We start from the raw sequence: 20582 nt of genomic DNA, 5'->3' as shown, positions 1-20582 counted from the left end.
TCTCAGGCACTTTATCTCACCCAATAAGCACAGACACTCTTAGTGGGAGAGGCTAAAAGAGGCCCCTAAGGTAGTCTTTATGGACTACAGGTGAAATTTTAAAATTTTCTGTTGACTCCAAAGCTATGTAAAGGGGCAGAAGATTTAAATGAGATATGAGCCAAATAAAGAAACATGAAGAATTGGGAATTCCCTAGCAGTCCAATGGTTAGGACTCTGTGCTTTCACTGCCGGGGAACTAAGATCTCGCAAGCTGCATGATGCAGCACAAAACGAACAAACAAAAATGAAAATACAAATCATGAAGGAGGAAATCAGGAGACTTCCCTGGTGGCACAGTGGTTAAGAATGCACGTGCCAATGCAGGGGACACAGGTTCGAGCCCAGGTCCGGGAAGATCCCACATGCTGTGGAGCAACTAAGTCTGTGTGCCACAACTACTGAGTCCATGTGCCACAACTACTGAAGTCCGTGCGCCTAGAGCCCGTGCTCTGCAGCAAGAGAACCACTGCAATAAGAAGCCTGTGCACTGCAATGAAGAGTAGCCCCTGGTTGCCCCAACTAGAGAAAGCTGGCATGCAGCAACAAAGACCCAACGCAGCCAAAAATAAAAATTAATTAATTAATTATTTTTAAAAAGAAAATCAGAGTGAAAAATGAAAGTTTAGACCCAAAAAAAGTTTTGCAACTAAAAATATACAGATCTTGTTATGTATATAATACATGAACTTTGAAAACTATTTTTTTTAAAAAAGAAGTCTACAAAAAAGTGTGCTGGCAAAATTGGACTTAGCACAAAATCTATGAAAGAAGAGATTATGAAATTACAACACTCATTTAGATACTTAAGTTTTGGTAAATTAATTTCATAAAAATCAGCACCTGCTATTTACAATTATAAGTCACTGTCAGTCTTCAGAAATAGCTAATAAAAGTAAAATTGACATTACTCATGCTTGTACTTCATAAATTTAGTTTGAGAAAGATTTAGTTTTGTGAAATCAGCTTTAAAATAAATGTAGCTGACATTCAAACATTCAAAGCTAAAGACTCCTTTTGAACAACATCGCCAATCCTAATCATGTTTTTAAAAAGGCACTAATGGTTTTCTGCATGTCAAATAATATTGTACAGGTGGTATAATTAAAAAAAAAATTACCTGAATGGGTGATTCATGTATTGTTACAGAGAATGAGATCCTTTGAGCGAAACTCTTATTACTGCTTCCACCACTGCTTCCAACCAAAACTAGATAGGTACATAAAACAAGGGTTGTAGAAGAGTGAAGCAATTTTACATAATTGCTTATGGCTACCTCAAGAAAATAAAAGTCTTTCTTGGGACTGGTGGTCCAGTGGTTAAGAATCTGCCTTCCAATGCAGGGGACGTGGGTTCGGTTCAATCCCTGGTCGGGGAACTAAGATCCCACAAGGCGCGCACCGCAACTACTAAGCACGCACTCTAGAGCCTGTGTGCCACAACTAGAGACCCTGCGTGCCACAACTAGAGACCCCATGTGCTCTGGAGCCCGCTCACAGCAACAAAAGATCCCACATGCCTCAATGAAGACCCTGTGTGTCGCAACTAAGACCCGATGCAGCCAAGTAAATAAATAAATAAATAAATATTTTAAAATGGCCTATAAAAGGCTTTCTTGTTTCAAAATATTGTAATAATTAACAATGATATTAATGCCTATGCTGGTTGTATGGAAACTTACAGTGCAAGACTAATATTGTAGAGTTAATTTCTCAGGAAAATCTTTTTTTCTCCACAATGACTCTAAGCATATTACTAACTTATTAACTATGAATCCAACAAGTCAGTTGCCAAATAATGCAAGACACATTGAGAGAGCAGGGATCATTAGACCTTGATGACGCCCTAAAATAGTAAAGAACCACATCTTGCACACCTAGAACAAACAAAACATTGTAATCAAATTGGCTGTGATAAAAAATAAAAATTAAATTAAAAAACGAACAAGAAGTAATGAGACATAATCTTAAAGGGCTTTTCCTGGCACTTTCCGTCCTAATTTACAACTTACAGCACAACTTCCATTATGGCTCTGTTGCCCTAGTAACCAGATTTGGTAAGAAGAAATGCTGCCGCCTTCTGGCCGTTTCACACAACAGCAGCTTTAAACCCAGCGCTAATGGTCACTTAATATTCAAAATAATTGCAGGCCTGTAAATGACACTTGCCATCAAAAAAAATCCTGGGGTTGTAAATCGACCAGAAAATTCAAAAGACGTCGGCAAGACACATTAAGAGAGTATGTATCATTAGACCTTGATGATGCCCTAAAATAGTAAATAAAATCACATTTGATTTGTCACACTGCCCTCTGATTTTCAAATTTTTAATAAATAATTATATACTTCCTTGAATCTAAGATATACTTGGTTGAAAACTGAGTTCTAAATTCAGAATGTGAAAATGTGGGGGGGAAAAAAGCATCATGGGATTGATAAAACATGTTAACTTCATATTATATAGTAAACAGAACTATCACTTTTAATTACTACTTTTCTGGAAATATTTTTCAAAAAATAGTTTAGCACCTGATAGGGCATATGAATCCATTGTAACATTTTATTTTCTGGGTATAGGCTTCCCCTAGCCCATAAATCCTGAGAAATAAGTACAAAAACACTATTAAGATAAGACATCCATATCACCATTGTGTATCATTAACTTTTAAGATTTATTTTATATGCTACCCATCTTTTTTTAAGGCATAAAAATTACAAGTAAAGCTAAAAGCCCCCTTTGACCAACACCCTCAATCCTAATCTCCTGCCAGAGACAACACTATCAATAATTTGGTATGTGTCCTTTTTAATCCATTTAAAATAGTTTTACATACATATTTCAATAATAAAAACAATTCTATTCTTTGTGAATGATTTCACTCCAATTTACATAAATGTTATTATATGGTATGTTTCATCTGGATCTTGATTTTTTTTTTCACTCAACATTATTTTAGATAGCAACCATGTTACACAATATAGACCAAGCTCATTTCTTTTAACTGCTGTATACCATTCCATTATTTGAATATATCACATTTTATTCATCCATTATCCCTTCAATATATATGTTGTTTTCAATTCAGATATATATATATTTTTTATTCGTATTTATGAATTTCTTTAGGATGTATATCCAGAAGTGGAATGGCAGGGTCCTTTTAAAAAATATTTCCCTGCCTCAAAGTCATAGACAATATCCTGTTATTTCCTTTCAAGAAGTTCAGAGTTTGGCTTTTCACATTTCAGTGTTCAAATCCTTTGGAATTCTTTTTCTTTATATGTTGTAAGGTTGTATGTAATTTTATTTTCCCCAATATGGAGATTCAAATACTCCCAACTGTATTTATTGACTAGGCCATCATTCTTCTACTGATTCACGATGTCATGTCTAATATATATATATATATATATAACAAGTTTGCATATATTCATTCATTTACTTCTAGGCATTCTATCCTGTAAATCCTTTTTATTTATCCATTAATGTTCTAATACCACACACTATTATATGACCATAACTTCATAATACGTGTAGTATATGGTAGAAGGTGTGTCCTCTCTGTTCTTATTCAATATTGTCTCAGCAATCCATAGACTTTTATTTCATATGGATTTTAGAATCATTTGGTAAAGACCCTAGAAAATTCTTGTTAGATGTTTGGAACTATATTAGGTCCATAGATTAATTTGGGGAGAAAAGACATTTTATGATATTGGGTTTTTCCATCTACATCCATCATATTTCCCTCCATTTACTCGTCTTTTGCCCTTCAACAAAGCTTTACAATTTTTTCATAAAGACCTTTTTCATTTTTTGAGACTATGCCAAGATATTTTAAAGTTAAGTAAAGCATGGATTGAATTTAAGAGAAGGCCTTTATTCATTTAGTACACTCGGCGTTTCTCACCTGTATGACCTCTCTTATGTATAGAAAGGGATGCTCTTTGAGAGAATGCTTTCCCGCATTCATTACATTCAAAAGGTTTCTCACCGGTGTGAATTCTCATATGTATTATAAGTAGTGAGCATTGAGAGAAGGCTTTTCCACATTTATTACATTCATACGGTTTCTCCCCTGTATGACTTCTAACGTGAAGAGTAAGGGATGAGATTCGAGAGAAGGCTTTACCGCATTCATTACATTTAAATGGTTTCTCTCCAGTATGAATTTTTTCATGTTCAAGGAGATTTTGTCTCTGACTGAAAGCTTTTCCACATTGATTACAATGATAGGGTTTCTCTCCAGTATGAATTTTCTCATGTTCAGTGAGATTTGATTTCTGACTAAAGGCTTTCCCACATACTGTACACGCATAGGGTTTTTCACCAGTATGAATTCTCTGGTGTCGGATGAGGTTTGACATCTGAATAAAAGCTTTCCCACATTCATTACATTCATAAGGTTTTTCTCCAGTATGAATTTTTTGATGTGTAATGAGATTTTCTTTCCGGCTGAAGGCTTTTCCACATTCATTACATTCATAGGGTTTCTCAGCTGTATGATTTCTCATATGTACAGTAAGGGATGAACTTTGAGAGAAGGCTTTCCCACATTCACTGCATACATAGGGTTTCTCCCCTGTGTGACTTCTCATATGTATAATAAATACTGAGCATTGAGAGAAGGCTTTTCCACATTTATTACATTTATAGGGTTTCTCCCCTGTGTGACTTCTCATATGCAGATTAACAGATGACATTCGAGAAAAAGCTCTACCACATTCATTACATGCATAAGGTTTCTCGCCAGTATGAATTTTCTCATGCTCAATAAGATTTTGCTTCTGGCTAAAGGCTTTTCCACATTCCTTACATTCATAGGGTTTTTCTCCAGTATGAATTCTCTCATGTTCAATGAGATTTGATTTCTGACTGAAGGCCTTCCAACAATCTTTACATGCATAAGGTTTTTCTCCGGTATGAATTCTCTGGTGTCTAATAAGGTTTGACATTTGAATGAAAGCTTTTCCACATTCATTACACTTATATGGTTTTTCCCCAGTATGAATTTTTTGATGTGTAATAAGATTTTCCTTCCTACTGAAAGCTTTTCCACATTCCTTACATTCATACAGTTTCTCTCCAGCATGAATTCTCTCATGTCTGATGAGGTCAAATTTATGATTAAAGTCTTGTCCACACTGATTACACTTAAAGGGGGATACAACATGTGATGAGCAATGGTAAAATGGTTTCCCATACTTATTACACTCATAATTTTTCTCTCTTATACAGCCTTTCTCATAACTAAGTAAGTCTAAATTATGTTCAAAACCCTTATCAAATGAGTCATATTCAAAGAAGTTTTGTCTTGAAGTAACAATGTCTGAGCCAAGAGGAAATACTTTTGCAACTTTTTTACATTCAATGACATTTTCCTTAATTAGAGTTTTCTTGGAGATGGATGTGATTTTCCTCACAAGTGTTTCCTGCTGCTCCTTGATCTGTTCATCATCTTCCCAAACTTCTAAAATGGAGGACCAAAAATTATAACTTTTGAATTCTTCTCCTACTGCATTATTGATAACATTTCAGAAATTTGTCAAAGTGGGGTTGATCTTAGATATTGGCTCTAGTCTCCCAATATGAAAGAAATCCAAAGTGCAAATGTCCCTAGTTTCTAAGATTTGAGAAGTTAACTCCTATAAATAATATTATGGAGAGAATACTGCCATTAATAGGCCCAAGCTGCTCTGATTGATTTAAAAAACATACAATGCAGATATCAGTAAAATGAACAGAATAATTAAGATGAAAGGGCAAACACATAAATGACTGGATAGCAAGTCAAATGACTAGAGGATAAAATTAACACTTGTGGTTAAACAAAACAGATCGAATGTATATGTTTATTTCTCCCACTTCTTAAAATTCCATTGAAATGACAGTAAAAAATAAACATTTAAACCCATAAGGACAAAGGAAATAGGAGTAAAAATAAGGGTAAACAAGACATTTCAACAAAATACTGGAAGGCAAAAGGGTAAGAAAACTGTCAACTGATAGCTTAGATAAGAAATTCAAGTTTTGAGCTACGAAGATGCAAACGTCCAACAACAAAGTGATTTGACAACAAAACACTAGAAAAGCTCAAAAATTGGAGGATTTAGGTACTTAAAAGGCAGGGATAAGAGTGGGGCTGAAAAACAGAGGATTAATTTAAAGCCTGGAGTTATATACTGATTTGAAGGCATGAATACATCTATATCATGAAGGTACATAAAGGAAAAAGGAGTCATTTGGATAATGCTCAGTAAGGGCTGGAGAAAAGGAGTCATGTAAAACACAGTTCATAAAGGAATAAGAAAAAATAAACAGGAACTGAAGAGAAATCAGAATCCTTTAGAGAAAAGAAGACATTTTCAGGAAGGGTGATCCACAGGATCAAATATAGAAGAGGAATTCCTGTTTCAATATGGTGGAATTAAACACCTCTGTGTCCTCTCCTCTCTGCAAACATGAAGAAAAAACAAAAAAGAAAATATATCTTCAATAAAACTAAAAGACAGCTAAACTCCAGTTCCAGAGTGTAAGGAAAGACCAGAGGGTACACTGAACCAGGCAGGAAAGAAACCCAGACACTGGCTGTTCTTTCTTATCTTAGACAGAAAGCATGGTGAACAGAGTTCTCCAAAACAGATGGAACACCCTGTGGACAGAATGAATGAGTCATTTTTTACAACAGTGGAATCCAGATGTGTTAAGACTGCATGGTGGCAGGAACATAATGGTCTTCTTCTGGCCCTGTCAAATGGTAGGGAAGGCAGAGCTATACAAGGAGATGCAAATAGCCATTATTCTTGTATAAGCAGGATGCTGGCATAGGAGGGTAGAAGAGATACTGAGTGCTAGAGGAAGCATGCAATTAATAATCTCTGATTCAGAAGAAGTAAAGGGCAAACCAACTCTTAACACCAAAACTTGTATGACAGAGGAAGTCAACAGAGCAACAGAGGCTTCCTACTAGCTCGAGTATTTTTCTAGACAGTCTCCAGCACTCTCCTTCTGTAAATAGTGGGTCCAGCAGGAAATAACCATGTTCAAAGATGAGGAATGGGGCTTCCCTGGTGGCGCAGTGGTTGAGAGTCTGCCTGCCAATGCAGGGTACACGGGTTCGTGCCCCAGTCTGGGAAGATCCCACATGCCACGGAGCGGCTAGGCCCATGAGCCATGGCCGCTGAGCCTGCGCATCCGGAGCCTGTGCTCCGCAATGGGAGAGGCCACAACAGTGAGAGGCCCGCGTACCGTAAAAAAAAAAAAAAAAGATGAGGAATGTAGTTATAAAAGGAACCAGTATTCAGATCTATACCACACTACAAGAATCAAAAAACATGAATATACAAGCTTACAGGAAAAACTGATACTGACTGATCAATAAGCCTCATAAAGTTCTAAAGCTTTCAAGAAAAACAAACCTATGGGCATCTAGGCAAATAAATCAAGTCACCTATGAGGGAAAACAATCAGGCTTCAGATTTCTCCAAGCAACAATTCAAAGCCAAGAGGCAGCAGAGGACTATCTAAAGTCTTCAGGGAACTGTCTACAAAACCTCTAGGAAAGACAGTATGGCTCACGAATTGTATACACAGCCAACTATCAACTAAATATAAAGGTTTTTAAAAAAAGATATTTGCTTGTTTGCAAAACCTCAGGGACTCCAGTTCCCACTAAATTATAAGCTCCATGAGCCCATGCCCAGAATAGTATTTTATCTATATTGTTATGACTATAAATGTGGTTTCCTTTTCCTTATATCTTCTACTCGGTTGTTGAAGTATACATGAAAACTACTGATTTTTATTTGTTAATTTGATACCCTACCATATCACTGGATTCCCTTACTATTTGTTGCAGTTGATTCTCTTGTGTTTTAAGGGTTATAATCTTATCATCTATAAATAAAGATGGTTTTACAGGGTCCTTTCCAATTCTTCTAGTACTGATTTTTTTCTCTTGTCTGTTACTTAGGTATAAACTTAGTAAGAAATTGACAAAAGGTATAAAGGAAACCTTGGAAAGCATTTCTGAAGGACACAAAAAATAGATAGACCTGAACAAAGACAGAGAACACGTTCTTGGATAGAAAACCTTGATGTTATAAAGATGTCAGCACTCCGAAAGTTAATTTATGCTTCTAACACATTCCCACCAAAAAATCCAACACGTTTTTCTCTGGAAAGAGACAGTTGAATGTAAAATTCTTATGGTGAAATAAACAATCAAGAATAGACAGCACAGGGCCTCTGTGGTGGCACAGTGGTTAAGAATCCGCCTGCCGATGCAGGGGACACTGGTTCGAGCCCTGGTCTGGGAAGATCCCGCATGCTGCAGAGCACGTAAGCCCATGCGCCACAACTACTGAGCCTATGCTCTAGAGCCCACAAGCCACAACTACTGAGACTGTGTACCACGAGCACTGAAGCCCATGCACCTAGAGCCCGTGCTCTGCAACAAGAAGCAACCGCAATGAGAAGCCCATGCACCACAATGAAGAGTAGCCCCTGCTCGCTGCAACTAGAGAAAGCCCACGCGCAACAGCAAAGACCCAACGCAGACACAAATAAGTAAATAAAATTAACAAAACAAAAAAAAGAATAGCCAGCACAACTCTAAAAAAAAAAGTGTACTCAACTAGGAAAAGAAAAGGACTGAGTGTCAAGGGTAAGAGACACTCACTTTTCAATGTTATCTTTTGGACTGTTTATATTTTTTAACTAACTGTGCATACATTATATTTCAAAAAAATTAAAGGAATGAGAGGTGTAAATAAGCAGGAAGGAGGTAACAATTTGTAAGCCAGAAACTTTTAAACCTATGTGGGATTGTGAGAGTTGTGAAGTACAATGGAAAGTGAGTATTGTTACAAAACAAATCTGAGGCTTTTCAAAATAGAAAGAAAAGGAATCTAACTCTGAAACAAATGTGTTTTAAAAATACTATACATCCACCAAATATTGAATGCATAAGAAAAAACCCTATGAACACAAAGCAAAGAGAGAGCTTAAGGATCATAGAGAGGGACACGAATCCTGAAAGTAATGCTGTAAATGAACTAGGGAAGTTTTGGTATCTAAAATTTGAAAAAAGGAAGATAGCTCCAATACAGTATTTGGAAGTGTCCCCATAATCTAAGGCATTCATACCTTTCGTCACTGTAGAAGACTTAAGCAAATCTTGGAAAATGTGAAATGGTATCAACCCCCTGAACAACTGTCATGTGTCTTTCTCATTCAGACCCGCATTTTCACTTATTCACCTGGACAGGGCCTCCCAAGCATTTCTTCTTCTATCACCCATGGCTCCTCTTCCTGCTCCAACTTGAAGATCACATCTGGTTTGGTGACTTGGCAGCCTATTATGAAAGACAACAAAGGACTTGGATATTAATGCTGGAGACAACCATCCAGACCTTGGTTTGAGTCCTGGGGACTTGAGGGCCTATGAAAGATGAGGATGGAGGAACTTCCACAGTGAGACAAAGTAATTAGCCTTTACCCTAAAGACAAGCACATACAATGAAATGAAGAAAGGGAAGGCTAGTTAAAGACATCTGGCAAGTTGAAGTCGTCACAGATTTCAAAGACAGAAAAGAATTCTGTGTAAAATTGCAAAGTTACCCTTACCCACTGTGACTAGGTTGCTATAGTTCTCCAGCATCACATCACGGTACAAGTCCCTCTGAGCAGGTTTCATTTGCTGCCATTCCTCCTGGGTGAGGTCCACAGCCACATCCTTAAATGTTACTGTTCCCTGTAAAAAGACAATTTGAAGTCATCAAAACTAAACACTGTGGTCAAAACATCTAAGAACCCATTTAGCTGATCAGATACCATATATCAGGCTTGCATATTTACGTAATTTTGTATTTATACTATACGGGAAAATATACTGTAATAGAAATACCCTGTAGAAGTATGTTAATTACTGAATCCACAAACTGATGAATTCATCATCTATTATTCAGGAAGCTGGAAATAGTGGTCACTGATTTATACTAGGCTGTGACAGAGATGATATAGACATGATTCATAGGTAACTGGCTCAGAACCTGTCCAAGCAATTATGTAATCTAGTAAGAAAGAGGACTTGGAAATAGTGGGGAAGGAGGAGAAATAAAGCTGGAGGAAGGAGGAGAGGTATGAAAATTTGAACATGCAAAATTTGATATTTCTAAGACTTCCAGATGGAAATGTCCACTATGCAGCTGGAGGTATGAAGAAAGGAGATGAGAATTTGTTAGCCATCAACTGAAAATTGGGAGCTGAATCCATGGCAGAAGGATATGAGTGGTTGTAAAGAACATATATGGTAGATTGGTTCAAGATGGTGGAGTAGAAGGACATGTGCTCACTCCCTCTTGCAAGAGCACCGGAATCACAACTAACTGCTGAAAATCATTGACAGGAAGACACTGGAACTCACCAAAAAAGATGCCCCACATCTAAAGACAAAGGAGAAGCTGCACTGAAATGGTAGGAGGGGTGCAATCACAATAAAATCAAATCCTATAACCGCTGGGTGGGTGACTCACAAACTGGAGAACAATTATACCACCCACTGGAGTGAGGGTTCTGAGCCCCATGTCATGATTGCCAACCTGGGGGTCTGGCAACAAGAGGGGGAATTCCCAGAGAGGCAGACTTTGAAGGCTGGCAGGATTTGATTGCAGGAAATAGACAGGACTGGGGGAAACAGAGACTCCACTCCTGGAGAGCACACACAAACCAGTGTGCACATCAGGACCCAGGGGGAAGGATCAGTGACCCCATAGGAGAACCAGACCTACCTGCTGGTGTTGGAGGGTCTCCTGAAGAGGCAGGGGGTGGCTGTGGCTCACCATGGGGACAAGGACACTGGCAGCAGAAGTTCTGGGAAGTACTCCTTGGCAGGAGCCCTCCCGGAATCCACCATAAGCCCCACCAAAGAACATGTAGCCTCCAGTGCTGGGTCACCTCAGGCCAAACAACCAACAGGGAGGGAACTCAGCCCTACCTATCAGCAGACAAGTGGATTAAAGTTTTACTGAGCTCTGCCTACCAGAGCAACACCAGCTCTACCTACTACCAGTCTCTCCCAGCAGGAAGCTTACACAAGCCTCTTATATAGACTCATCCACCAGAGGGCAGACAGCAGAAGCAAAAAGAACTACAATCCTGCAGCCTGTGGAACAAAAACCACATTCATGGAAAGATAGACAAAATGAAAAGGTAGAGGACTATGTACCAGATGAAGGAACAAGATAAAACACCAGAAAAACAACTAAATGAAGTGGAGATAGGCAATCTTCCATTAAAAAGAATTCAGAATAATGATAAAGATGATGATCCAAAACCTCAGTAAAGAATGGAGGCAAAAATGGAGAAGATGCAAGAAATGTTTAACAAAGACCTAGAAGAATTAAAGAACCAAAAAACAGAGATGAACAATACAATAACTGAAAAGAAAAATACACTAGAAGAAATGAATAGCAGAATAATGGAGGCAGAAGAACGGATAAGTGAACTGGAAGACAGAATGGTGGAATTCACTGCCGCAGAACAGAATAAAGAAAAAGAATGAAATAGATTATTACTCAGCCATATAAAGGAACAAAATTGAGTTATCTGTAGCGAGGTGGATGGACCTAGAATCTGTCATACAGAGTGAAGTAAGTCAGAAAGAGAAAAACAAATACTGTATGCTAATGCATATATATGGAATTTTAAAGAGCAGTACTGATGAACCTAGTGGCAGGTCAGGAATAAAGATGCATACGTAGAGAATGGACTTGAGGGCATGGCAGAGAGGGAAAGCTGGGATGAAGTGTGAGAGTAGCATTGACATATATACACTACCAAATGTAAAACGGATGGCTAGAGGGAAGCAGCTGCATAGCACAAGGAGATCAGCTCAGTGCTTTGTGACTACCCAGAGGGATGGAATAGGGAGGGTGGAAGGGAGGCTCAAGAGAGTGGGGATATGGGGATATATGTATACATATAGCTGATTCACTTTGTTATACAGCAGAAACTAACACAACATTGTAAAGCATTTATACTCCAATAAAGATGTGAAGAAAAAAGAAAAAAGAATGAAAAGAAATGAAGACAGCCTGACCTCTGGGACAACATTAAATGCAAAAACATTCACATTAGAGGGGTCCCAGAAGGAAAAAAAAGAGAGAAAGGACCCAAGAAAATATTTGAAGAGATTATAGTCAAAAACATCCCTAACATGGGAAAGGAAATAGCCACCCAAGTCCAGGAAGTGCAGAGACCCAGGCAGGATAAATGCAAGGAGAAACACACCAAGACACATAGTAATTAAATTGACAAAAATTAAAGACAAGGAAAAATTATTAAAAGGAACAAGGGAAAAATGACAAATAACATACAAGGGAACTACCATAAGGTTAACAGCTGATTTTTCAGCAGAAACTCTGCAAGCCAGAAGGCAGTGACATGATATATTAAAAGTGATAAAAGGGAAGAATCTACAACCAAGATTACTCTATCCAGCAAGGATCTCATTCAAATTCAACGGAGAAATCAAAAGCTTTACAGACAAGCAAAAGATAAGAGAATTCAGCACCACCAAACCAGCTCTACAACAAATGCTAAAGGAACTTCTCTAAGTGGAAATCACAAGAGAAGAAAAGGACCTACAGGGCTTCTGTGGTGGTGCAGTGGTTGAGAGTCTGCCTGCCCATGCAGGGGACACAGGTTCGTGCCCTGGTCCAGGAAGATCCCACATGCCTTGGAGTGGCTAGGCCCGTGAGCCATGGCCACTGAGCCTGCATGTCCGGAGCCTGTGCTCCTCAACGGGAGAGGCCACAACAGTGAGAGGCCCGTGTACGGCAAAAAAAAAAAAAAAAAAGACCTACAAAAACAAACGCATAACAATTAAGAAAATGGTAATAGGAACAAAGATATCAATAATTACACTAAACGTAAATGGATTAAATGCTCCAACCAAAAGACAAGATGGCTTGCTGAATGGATACAAAAACAAGACCCATATATATGCTGTCTACAAGAGACCCACTTCAGACCTAGGGACACATAGAGACTGAAAGTGAGGGGATGGAAAAAGATATTCCATGCAAATAGGAATCAAAAGAAAGCTGGAGTAGCAACTCATATCAGATAAATAGACTTTAAAATAAAGGATGTTACAAGAGACAAGGAAGGACATTACATAATGATCAAGGGAGCAATCCAAGAAGAAGACATAACAATTATAAATATATATGCACCCAACATAGGAGCACCTCAATACATAAGGCAAATGCTAACAGCCATAAAAGAGGAAATCAACAGTAACACAATAATAGTGGGGGACTTTAACTCTCACTTACACCAATGGACAGATCATCCAGACAGAAAATTCATAAGGAAACACAAGCTTTAAGTGACATAATAGGCCAGATAGATTTAATTCATATTTATAGGACATTCCATTCAAAAGCTGCAGATTACACTTTCTTCTCAAGTGCACACGGAACATTCTACAGGATAGATCACATCTTAGGTCACAAATCAAGCCTCGGTATATTTAAGAAAATTGATATCACATCAAGCATCTTTTCTGACCACAACGCTATGAAATTAGAAATAAATTACAAGGAAAAAAGGAAAAAAACACAAACACATGAAAGGTAAACAATACGTTACTAAATAACCAAGAGATCACTGAAGAAATCAAAGACAAAATCAAAAAATACCTAGAGACAAAATGACAACGAATACACGATGATCCAAAACTGATGGAATGCAGCAAAAGTAGTTCTAAGAGGGAAGTTTATAGCAATAGAATCCTACCTCAAGAAACAAAAAGAATCTCAAATAAACAATCTAACCTTACACCTAAAAGAACTAGAGAAAGAAGAACAAACAAAACCCAAACTTAGACGAAGGAAAGAAATCATAAAGATCAGAGCAGAAATAAATGACATAGAAACAAAACAACAGCAAAGCTCAATAAAACAAAAAGCTGGTTCATTGAGAAGATAAACAAAATTGATAAACCTTTAGCCAGACTCATCAAGAAAAAGAAAGAGCAGACTCAAATCAATAGAGTTAGAAACGAAAAAGGAGAAGTTACAATGGACACCACAGAAATACAAAGCATCATAAGAGACTATGACAAGCAACTCTGTGCCAATAAAATGGATAACATGGACAAATTTTTAGAAAGTTGTTACCTTCCAAGACTGAACCAGGAAGAAATAGAAAATATGAACAGACCAATCATAAGTAATGGAATTGAAACTGTGATAAAAAATCTCCCAACAAACAAAAGTGCAGGATCAGATGGCTTCACAGGTGAATTCTATCAAACATTCAGAGAAGAGCTAACACCCATCCTTCTCAAACTCTTCCAAAAATTGCAGAGGAACACTCCCAAACTCATTCTATGAGGCCACCATCATCCAGATACCAAAACCAGACAAAGATACTCCAAAAATGAAAATTACAGACCAATATAACAGATGAAAATAGATGCAAAAATCCTCAACAAAATGATAGCAAACAGAATCCAACAGCACATTAAAAGGAAAATACACCATGATCAAGTGGGTTTTATCCCAGGGATGCAAGGATTCTTCAATATACACATATCAATCAATGTGATACACCATATTAACAAATTGAAGAATAAAAACCATATGGTCATTTCAACAGATGCAGAAAAGGTTTTTGACAAAATTCAACACCAATTTATGATAAAAACTGTCCAGAGAGTGGGCATAGAGGGAACCTATCTCAACATAATAAAGGCCATATACGACAAACCCACAGCAAGAATCATTCTCAATGGTGAAAAACTAAAACTATTTCCTCTAAGATAAGGAACAAGACAAGGCTGTCCACTCTTGCCACTATTATTCAATATAGTTTTGGAAGTCTTAGCCATGGCAATCAGAGAAGAAAAAGAAATAAAAGGAATACAAATTGGAAAAGAAATAAAACTGTCACTATTTGCAGATGACATGATACTATGCATAGATAATCCTAAAGATGCCACCAGAACACTACTAGAGCTAATCAATGAATCTGGTAAAGTTGCTGCATACAAAATGAATGCACAGAAATATCTTTCATTCATATACACTAACAACAAATGATCAGAAAGAGAAATTAAGGAAACAATCCCATTCACCATTGCTACAAAAAGAATAAAATACCTGGAATAAACCTACCTAAGGAGGTAAAAGACCTGTACTCAGAAAACCATAAGACACTGATGAAAGAAATCAAAGATGACACAGATGGAGAAATATACCATGTTCTTGGATTGGAAGAATCAACATTGTGAAAATGACTATACTACCCAAAGCAATCTACAGATTCAATACAATCCCTATCAAACTACCAATGACATGTTTTACAAAACTAGAACAAAAAAATTTTAAATTTGTATGGAGACACAAAAGACCCAGAATAGCCAAAGCAATCTTGAGGGAAAAAAACAGAGCTGGAGGAATCAGACTCCCTGACTGCAGACTATACTACAAAGCTACAGTGATCAAGACAATATGGTACTGGCACAAAAACAGAAATATAGACCAATGGAACAGGATAGAAAGCCCAGAGATAAACCGATGCACCTATGGTCAACTAATCTATGACATAGGAGGCAAAGATATACAATGGAGAAAAGACAGCCTTTCAATAAGTTGTGCTGGGAAAACTGGACAGCTACAAGTAAAAGAATGAAATTAGAACACTCCCTAAAACCATACACAAAAATAAAGTCAAAATGGATTAAAGACCTAAATGTAAACCGGACACTGTAAAACTCTCAGAGGAAAATATAGGAAGAACACGCTTTGGCATAAATCACAGCAAGATCTTTTTTGACCCACCTCCTAGAGTAATGGAAATGAAAACAAAAATAAACAAATGGGGCCTAATGAAACTTAAAAGCTTTTGCACAGCAAAGGAAACTGTAAACAAGATGAAAAGACAACCCTCAGAATGGGAGAAAATATTTGCAAATGAATCAATGGACACAGGACTAATCTCCAAAATATATAAACAGCTCATGCAGCTCAATATTAAAAAAACAAACAACCCAATCCAAAAATGGGCAGAAGACCTGAATAGACATTTCTCCAAAGAAGACACACAGATGGCCAAGAAACACATGAAAAGCTGCCAACATCACTAATTAAAGAAATGCAAATCAAAACTACAATGAGGTATCACCTCACACCAGTTAGAATGGGCATCATCAGAAAATCTGCAAACAACAAATGCTGGAGAGGGTGTGGAGAAAAGGGAACCCTCTTGCACTGTTGGTGGGAATGTAAATTGATACAGCCACTATGGAGAATAGTATGGAGGTTCCTTAAAAAACTAAAAATAGAATTACCATATGATCCAGCAATCCCACTACTGAGCATATACCCAGAGAAAACCGTAATTCAAAAAGACACATGCACCCCAATGTTCACTGCAGCACTATTTACAATAGCCAGGTCATGGAAGCAACCTAAAGGCCCATCGACAGACGAATGGATAAAGAAGATGTAATACATATATACAATGGAATATTACTCAGCCATAAAAAGGAAGGAAACTGGGTCATTTGTTGAGACGTGGATGGATCTAGAGACTCTCATACAGAGTGAAGTAAGTCAGAAAGAGAAAAATAAATATCATATATTAATGCATATATGTGGAACCTAGAAAAATGGTACAGATGAACCTGTGTGCAAGGCTGGAATAGAAACACAGATATAGAGAAAAAACGTATGGACACCAAGGGGGGAAATTGGGGGCGGGGTTGTGTTGTTGCTGTTGTTGGGATTAATTGGGAGATTGGGATTGACATATATACATTAATATGCATAAAAGAGATAACTAATAAGAACCTGCTGTATTAAAAAAATAATAAAATAAAATTAAAAAAAAAAAACATACATGGTGGGTAAAGGGCCAAGGTCAGAATCAACCATTAAGCATCAAAGAAAGGGTCTTAGGTTTTTGTTTCTTGCTTATATTTACAGTCGTGGGATGAGAATCAAAACTATGAGAGTGGTGTGACAGAAACTAAAAAACAAATGATAAATTTTTAGAAAAGAATGTTACTTGATCACAAAAACCAACTCTTCCTCTCCATTTAAAAACTTCAGTATACAAATAAGGAAAAATCTTTACCTGCAAAGGCTCTGAGAAAGAAATATATATCCCATATTTGGGAGAATATTCAAGAAACAGTATAAATAAGATAGAAAAATGGGAAGTACAAATGGAAATTACCAAAAGCTGAATCACAATTAATGTTTCTCAGAAACTATCTCTATGATCATTACTACCATCAATATCGTCATCACTGTCATCTACTGAGTACTTATATGCCAAGCACTGTTAGAATTTCTTTAGATATATTAACTTCCAAAATTCCCTTAATAAGGTTATGAAGTAGCTACTGTTATTATCCATTTGAAAGGTAAAGAAACCAGCACTAAGAGTTAAGTTTCCTAGGGTCATAAAGCTACTATGTGGTAGAGCTGAGATTCCAGCCCAAGCAGTGTAGCTGCAGAGCCCATGTTTTTATCCATCATATTATACTTCTCCAAGTCAGCAGGAAGTCTCAGAATCCCCAAAATATTCCCCAATTCAAGATAGACAATTGGAAACACAAGAGAGTCCGCTGCCCTCTGAGACCAGGGGTGGGGGGCACACCTGGGCCTCTTCTATTCCTTGAGCCTAAGCCTCACCCCCCACAGCCCCCAGGGCCTTTTCCAGCCCTGTGGGTCCTGAGCATTGGCCGCACCAACCACCCAAACCTCACCCTTGCTTAGGCCCTGCCCTCCACAGCCAAGGCCTTTCCCCCCGTCCTTTTTTGTCTATTTCTTTTCCCTCCTCTTTTTTATTATTGTGGTACAGATGTACCTGCCGGTTGTTTATACATCTATATTTAAAATTTTATATTCTTCCTAACATATCTGTTAGTTTCCTAGTCTAATTTTATTTTTTACTTTGCTATTGTTCTTTTTTTTTTTTTGCCGCCCCAGGTGGCTTGCGGGATATTTGTTCATGAGCATGGGATCAGGCTGTAGCTCCTGCAGTGGGAGCTCTGAGTCTGAACCACTGGAATAACAGAGAACCTCAGACCCCGGGGAATATTCAACGCAGTGAGGTCTCACAGAGCTCCTCATCTCAGTACCAAGACCCAGCTCTACCCAATAACCTACAAACTCCAGTGTTGGAAGCCTCAGGCCAAACAACCAGTAACACAGGAATAATATCCCACTCATAAAAGAGAAAAAAAAAAGAGACAGCAAAAAAATATGTCACAGATGAAGGAGCAAGCTACAAGACCAAATAAATGAAGAGGAAATAGGCCATCTACCTGAAAAAGAATTCAGAGTAATGAGAGTAAAGATGACCCAGAATCTCGGAAATAGAATGGAGACATGGACTGAGAAAATACAAGAAATGCTTAACAAAGATCTAGAAGAACTAAAGAACAAACAGAGATGAACAACACAATAACTGAAATGAAAAATACACTAGAAGAAATCAATAATAGAATAACTAAAGCAGAAGAACAAATAAGTGAGCTGGAAGACAAAATGGTGGAAATAACTGCTGAGGAGCAGAATAAAGAAAAATGAATGAAAAGAATTGAAGACAATCTCAGAGACCTCTGGGACAACAATAAACACACCAGCATTCGAATTATAGGGGTCCCAGAAGAAGAAGAGAAAAAGAAAGGGTCTGAGAAAATATTTGAAGAGATTATAGTTGAAAACTTCCCTCACATGGGAAAAGAAATAGTCACCCAAGTATAGGAAGCACAGAGAGTCCCATACGGGATAAACCCTAGGAAAAACACACCAAGACACATCTTAATCAAACTAACAAAAATGAAATTCAAAGAAAAAATATTAAAAGCAGCAAGGAAAAAACAAAAAATAACATACAAAGGAGTCCCCATAAGGTTATCAGCTGATTTTTCAGCAGAAACTCTGCAGGCCAGAAGGGAATGACAGGATATACTTAACGTGATGAAAGAGAAAAACCTACAACCAAGATTACTCCACCCAGCAAGGATCTCATTCAGATTCGATGGAGAAGTCAAAAGCTTTTCAGACAAGCAAAAGCTAAGAGAATTCAGCACCAACAAACCAGGTTTACAACAAATGCTAAAGGAACTTCTCTAAGTGGGAAACACAAGAGAAGAAACAGACTGACAAAAACAAACCCAAAACAATTAAGAAAACAGTAATAGGAACATACATATCGATAATAACCTTGAATGTAAATGGACTACATGACCTAACCAAAAGACACAGACTGGCTGAATGGATACAAAAACAAGACCCATATATATGCTGTCTACAAGAGACCCACTTCAGACCTAGGGATACATATAGACTGCATGTGAAGGGATGGAAAAAGATACTCCATGCAAATGTACATCAAAAGAAAGCTGGAGTAGCAATACTCGTATCAGATAAAATAGACTTTAAAATAAAGACTGTTACAAGAGATAAGGAGGGACACTACATAATGATCAAAGGATCAATCCAAGAGGAAGATACAACAATTATAAATGTTTATGCACAACATAGGAGCACCTCAATACATAAGGCAAATGCTAACAACTATGAAAGGTGAAGTTGACAGTAACACAATAATAATAGGGGACTTTAATACCCCACTTACACCAATGGACAGATCATCCAAACACAAAATAAATAAGGAAACACAAGCTTTAAATGACACAACAGACCAGATAGATCTAACTGATATTTATAGAACATTCCACCCAAAAGTAGCACAATACACTTTCTTCTCAAGTGCACATGGAACATTCTCCAGGATAGATCACATCTTGGGTCACAAATCAAGCCTCAGAAAATTTAAGAAAATTGAAATCATACCAAGCATCTTTTCCGACCACAACACTATGAGACTGGAAATCAATTACAGAAAAACAAACTGTAAAAAACACAAATACATGGAGGCTAAACAGTGCACTACTAAATAACCAAGAGATCACTGAAGAAATCAAAGAAAAATTTTTTAAAATACATAGAAATAAATGACAATGAAAACACAGCAACCCAAAACATATGGGATGCAAAAGCAGTTCTAAGAGGGAAGTTTATAGCAATACAATCTCCCCTCAAGAAACAAGAAAAATCTCAAATAAACAATCTAACCCTACACTTAAAATAACTAGAGAAAGAAGAACAAACAAAACCCAAAGTCAGTAGAAGGAAAGAAATCATAAAGATCAGAGCAGAAATAAATGAAATAGAAATGAAGAAAATAGCAAAGATCAATAAAACTAAAAGCTGGTTCTTTGAGAAGATAAACAAAATTGATAAACCCTTAGCCAGACTCATCAAGAAAAAAAGAGAGAGGACGCAAATCAATAAAATTGGAAATGAAAAAGGAGAAATCACAACTGAAACTGCAGAAATACGAAGAATTATAAGAGACGACTACAAACAACCATATGTCAATAAAATGGACAACCATGAAGAAATGGACAAATTCTTGGAAAGGTACAATTTTCCAAGACTGAGCCAGGAAGA

At 37.3% G+C, this 20582-nt stretch overlaps 1 protein-coding gene across 5 annotated transcripts in view; it reads right to left on the bottom strand.

Moving 5' to 3' along the window:
- Positions 1-2598: 2598 nt before the first annotated feature.
- ZNF568 (zinc finger protein 568) overlaps positions 2599-20582 on the bottom strand; it is a 39446-nt gene continuing 21462 nt past the window's right edge. For 3 of the 5 annotated variants that reach the window (XM_032614498.1, XM_032614496.1, XM_032614497.1), the window contains 3 exons: positions 9667-9793; positions 9300-9395; positions 2599-5509 (listed from right to left, as the gene is read on the bottom strand). In XM_032614498.1, the coding sequence (XP_032470389.1) occupies positions 3927-5509; positions 9300-9395; positions 9667-9793 (1806 nt within the window). In that variant the 3' untranslated portion in view covers positions 2599-3926. The remainder of the gene's footprint in view (positions 5510-9299; positions 9396-9666; positions 9794-20582) is intronic. The other 2 variants (XM_032614499.1, XM_032614500.1) reach the window with 1 other exon arrangement.

This window comes from Phocoena sinus, chromosome 19 (genome assembly GCF_008692025.1).
Source record: "Phocoena sinus isolate mPhoSin1 chromosome 19, mPhoSin1.pri, whole genome shotgun sequence".
Classification (NCBI taxonomy): domain Eukaryota; kingdom Metazoa; phylum Chordata; class Mammalia; order Artiodactyla; family Phocoenidae; genus Phocoena; species Phocoena sinus.
Note: the sequence above shows the minus strand (reverse complement) of the source record. Positions and strands in the feature narration are given on the sequence as shown.